The sequence below is a fragment of the Lipotes vexillifer genome, unplaced genomic scaffold (genome assembly GCF_000442215.2).
Source record: "Lipotes vexillifer unplaced genomic scaffold, Lipotes_vexillifer_v1.1 scaffold216, whole genome shotgun sequence".
NCBI classification, from domain to species: domain Eukaryota; kingdom Metazoa; phylum Chordata; class Mammalia; order Artiodactyla; family Lipotidae; genus Lipotes; species Lipotes vexillifer.
The window spans coordinates 762,903-766,792 of NW_006779100.1; the positions used below are offsets into that span (position 1 = coordinate 762,903).

At 53.8% G+C, this 3,890-nt stretch overlaps 1 protein-coding gene across 2 annotated transcripts in view; it reads right to left on the minus strand.

Moving 5' to 3' along the window:
* Window positions 1-1,138: 1,138 nt before the first annotated feature.
* The window catches only part of RHBDL3 (rhomboid like 3), a 43,934-nt gene continuing 41,182 nt past the window's right edge, over window positions 1,139-3,890 (minus strand). The window contains exon 9 of one of the 2 annotated variants that reach the window (XM_007452372.1): window positions 1,139-1,597. In XM_007452372.1, the coding sequence (XP_007452434.1) occupies window positions 1,326-1,597 (272 nt within the window). In that variant the 3' untranslated portion in view covers window positions 1,139-1,325. The remainder of the gene's footprint in view (window positions 1,598-3,890) is intronic. The other variant, XM_007452373.1, reaches the window with a different exon arrangement.

Genomic DNA, 3,890 nt, shown 5'->3' on the forward strand with positions numbered 1-3,890 from the left:
CTGCTCCAGCCTCTCCTGCGCCCCCAAGGCTCCTAAGGGATATACAACAGAACCTTTTCAGATAGCGAGTCTATTCTCCATGGGAATTGGAGCAGAACTTGGCAAAGGCGAGGAAAACCTCAGCATCCTGAGGGTCCCTGGAAAGGCCCGAGGTCTCCCTCCACCACGGCAAGTCTCCCACGGTCAGTGATTCTCAGAGAGGCTACCGGGAGCCTCTCTGAGAAAGGCAAGAAAGCCCAGTAGCCTCTCTGAGAAAAGCAAGGAAGAAGGGGGCAAGCTTTTTCCCATCTCTCAGCACCCTCCTTCCTCTCATGCAAACTCCCGCCCCATCCCCCTCTGCCCCTCACAGCCTCCTCTGCTGCCTCCAACTGGCCTCACGTTGTCTTTCCCATCCCACGTGCATCTGCCCACCAGACCACACACACACACACACACACACACACACACACTCATGCATGCACACACAGATCAGAACACTGGCTCTATAAACGAAGGACAGGCACGTTGCGGGGGTCAGGGCAGTGGAAGGGGAGGAAAAGGCCCTGAACATAAGGGCATGGATGCTGGGGCACTGGTGTTAGATGTCAGCACCCAGGAGACGCCCAAAGTTGATACCCTTCCGCGGGGGAAACTTGGAACGCAGTTTATTCCCTCCCACTTGGGTTCCTCTCGCTGGGTACCTGCAGGGCAAAGGTGGTGCCTGGAGTTACAGAATCGCCCTCCTCTGCCCACCCCAGGCACTAGAGGCCACATCCCAGCACCCACTGACATGCATGGGAGGGCACCCTGGGCCCCCCCAGACCAAAGTCGACATGTCCTCCACCACCAGGCCCCCTTCCACTCCAGAGCTCCAGCCCCAACAGCTATGGAGGGAACACTTCCTGGCCCACAGTGACCTCTGGGCTGGACAAGGGCCTGCCTGGCTACTACAGACTCAGGCCGTCCTTACGCGCTTAGGTGTCTCAGGGTGGCGATGAGTGAGAAGGCTGGTGCCCAGTCTATGACAAGGGAGGGGACCCCTGTACACATGGGACACGCCCAGCCCGAGGGGACGGCCACTCTCATCTCACCCCAGGCCTTCACCCTGGCCCGAGGTTTTCAGAACAATCTAGGAAAACTACAGAAGCCACATCCAAATCCTCCAACAGGTGCCTTTCAGAAAAATGCCCCCACTCTGTTCAAATCGGAACACAAATATTACAGCGGCCCAGCGTCACTTGTCCTCGCCTCCCTGGCCTCACTGAGCTGCTGATGAGAAAAAGAACACGGCTGCTCCTTGCCCGACTGCTTCTCCCTCCCCTCCCCGACCAAGGTCCTCCAGGCCCTTAGGGGGGCGGCGGCAGCTTTAAGTCCAGCAGGGTGTAGGCAAAGATGTTCCAGAAGACAGCGAACAGCACAAAGACGGTGTACATGGCCACAAAAATCCACCACAGCGACTGGTCCTGCAGCCTCTGCTCGTAGTTCCTCAGGATCACCACGCCCAGGGTGATGCCTACAGCCACGCCACCCAAGTGCGCCACGAAGCTCGGGTGAGGGCACGGGGGATAGGCTGATGGGTGGAATCGCAGCCACACGGCCCGCCCAAACTCCATACTCACTGCAAGGGGAGGAAGCACAGAGAAGTCACAGGAGGGCCACGGGGCAGGGGCTGAGCGGGAAGCCTTGCAGTCCATCCATTCATCCAGCCATCCACCCACTAATGCATTCACTACCCATCAGGCCAGGCACTGTTTGCTCTGTGCACTGGAAATATAATCGTAAAGACAACACACAAACCTCTGTCCTCCTAGAGCTTACAGGGTCTGGAGATAGGCCAGCGTATAGTTACATATGTAAGATAATTTCAGTAAAAGAAATTCTATGGGGGAAAAAATAGGTGATTTAAAATCAAGGCCACATTTAAGGAGGGGGATTCTTTAGTTTGGGGAATCAGGACAGATCTTCCTAAAGGACTGACATCTGAATATCAAGAGAAGACGCTAAGAAGAGCGTTCCAGGCAGAGGGGACAGCTCTGTGCAGAAGCCCAAAGGCCCTTGCACCCCTGCAGGTGTGAGTCCTGCAGGTTCAGTTTCCCCATCTGTATCAAGTCTCAGCCTCTAGGTACCAGGCTGCACGGCCGGGACATTAATAACAACCTCAATACGTGCTAGCCCTTTACATTTTATAAAGTGTCTTCATGTACTAGTTCAAAACCCTTAAAGAACCCTCAGGACCAGGGCTTTTGTGGTTGGAAGGAAGGGATGAAGGGAAAGAAGGGCAAAGAAGGAATGGAAATAAACAATCCCAACAAAGCGCTGGAATTTAATCTTAACGGATTCTAAAACGCCCCCATCCCGCTCTCCAATCCATCGTTCTTGCATGAACTTCTTGGGTTGGCCAGTCCAATGGGGATGTACTCTCTTGAAAGGATAAGTGCTGGGAAATTGTGCCATTTCATTACCTACCACCCCAAAAACACGAAGTGTGGGGATTCTTATCCCCATTTGACAGACTAAAGTCTTTGAGGGGAATTTTCTACTTATTCGTTACCAGTTAATTAACCAGGGCACCTGTCTCCACACTAACCGTCCCAGAGATGTCAGCACCTCCAGGGATGATCCTTCCCCAGGGGAATTGCCCAGCCTCCTGGCCTGGACCCTGCAACTCCAGGGGTGGCCAATAGATGGCGGAAAAGGAGCGGCGAGGGACACCCACTGTGCCCTCCCATACGCCTCCCCAGGCCCTGGGGCATCTTCCTGCCTTTGCTTCACAGGCCCTGCGGTCTGCAAACGAGGTTTGAGTGGCATTGGTTCCAGCTCCAAAACCACATTTTAGTTTTTATGGTGCTTGGAGTTGGATTCTTTTAAATAGCAAGACTTATCATTCTGTTCCTTTCCTTGCAAACAGACAAACTCAGTCTGAGCAAACTGGAGGCTATGCTCCCCAACTGCTCCCAGCCCACTGCCCCGCCACAGCCCACCATGGCCCCGGCTCAAAGATTCTGTGAGTTTTAGGGCTGGAAGTTCCTCTCTGGGATTAGAGATCCCCAACCCCGTCCAGGAAACGGAGACCAGAGGGCCCTGAACGCCAGGGGTACAAGGGATGTAAAAGTGGAGTTAAGTGGAGCCCACCCAGGCCCCTGCTCCTTTGTTCTGGCTCAGTCTTCCTCTTCCCCACACGGCGGGTAGCTGACCCAGGCACAGACAGTCCAGGAGCTCCTTCCCAGCCTGGCTAAAGTGTGGGGCATTAGAGATGACACAGGCTGGCTCTGAATAGTGGCTCTACCACCTCTAGGGCGGGTGACCCCAGGCAAGGAACTTCACGCTCTGAGCCCATAAATTAAGCCTGATAATAATCCACTCTTCACAGCCATGTTCTGGGGACTGAATGAGAGTCTGTGTGTCCCTCTTGTCTCCTCTGTTCAGACTCATCTTTTCCCATCTCACAATGAGCCTCTTGGCCTCTGGTCTCATCCCCCTCACTCAACATCCTCTTCATCCTGCAGCCTGATGAGTGACTGCAAACTCAAAACCATCAGTATCTCTCTTGTTTAAAGGCCTCCAGTGGCCTCCCAGTACATTCAGAATGAAACCCACTTTTTCTCTTTGCATTTAAATCCCTCCATGATCTGACTCCAATGACCTCTTACATAATCACACACAGTCCTGAACCTACTGGGGCAGTTTTGTTAACTGACTTGCCAGCCATGACCCTTTACCCACCCGTGTCTTTGTTCCTGCTGCACCTGAAGTGTCCTCTTGCATCCTGTCTATCTGGCAAACGCCTGCCTGTCTTTCACACTCAAAATGCAGGGAGACTCTGCAGGTAGACTGACTTCTCCCAACTAAGGCCCCCATGGCACCTGTTCACGGTGGTTCATGGATTAGCTACAGTTTGTGAACCTGCTGAA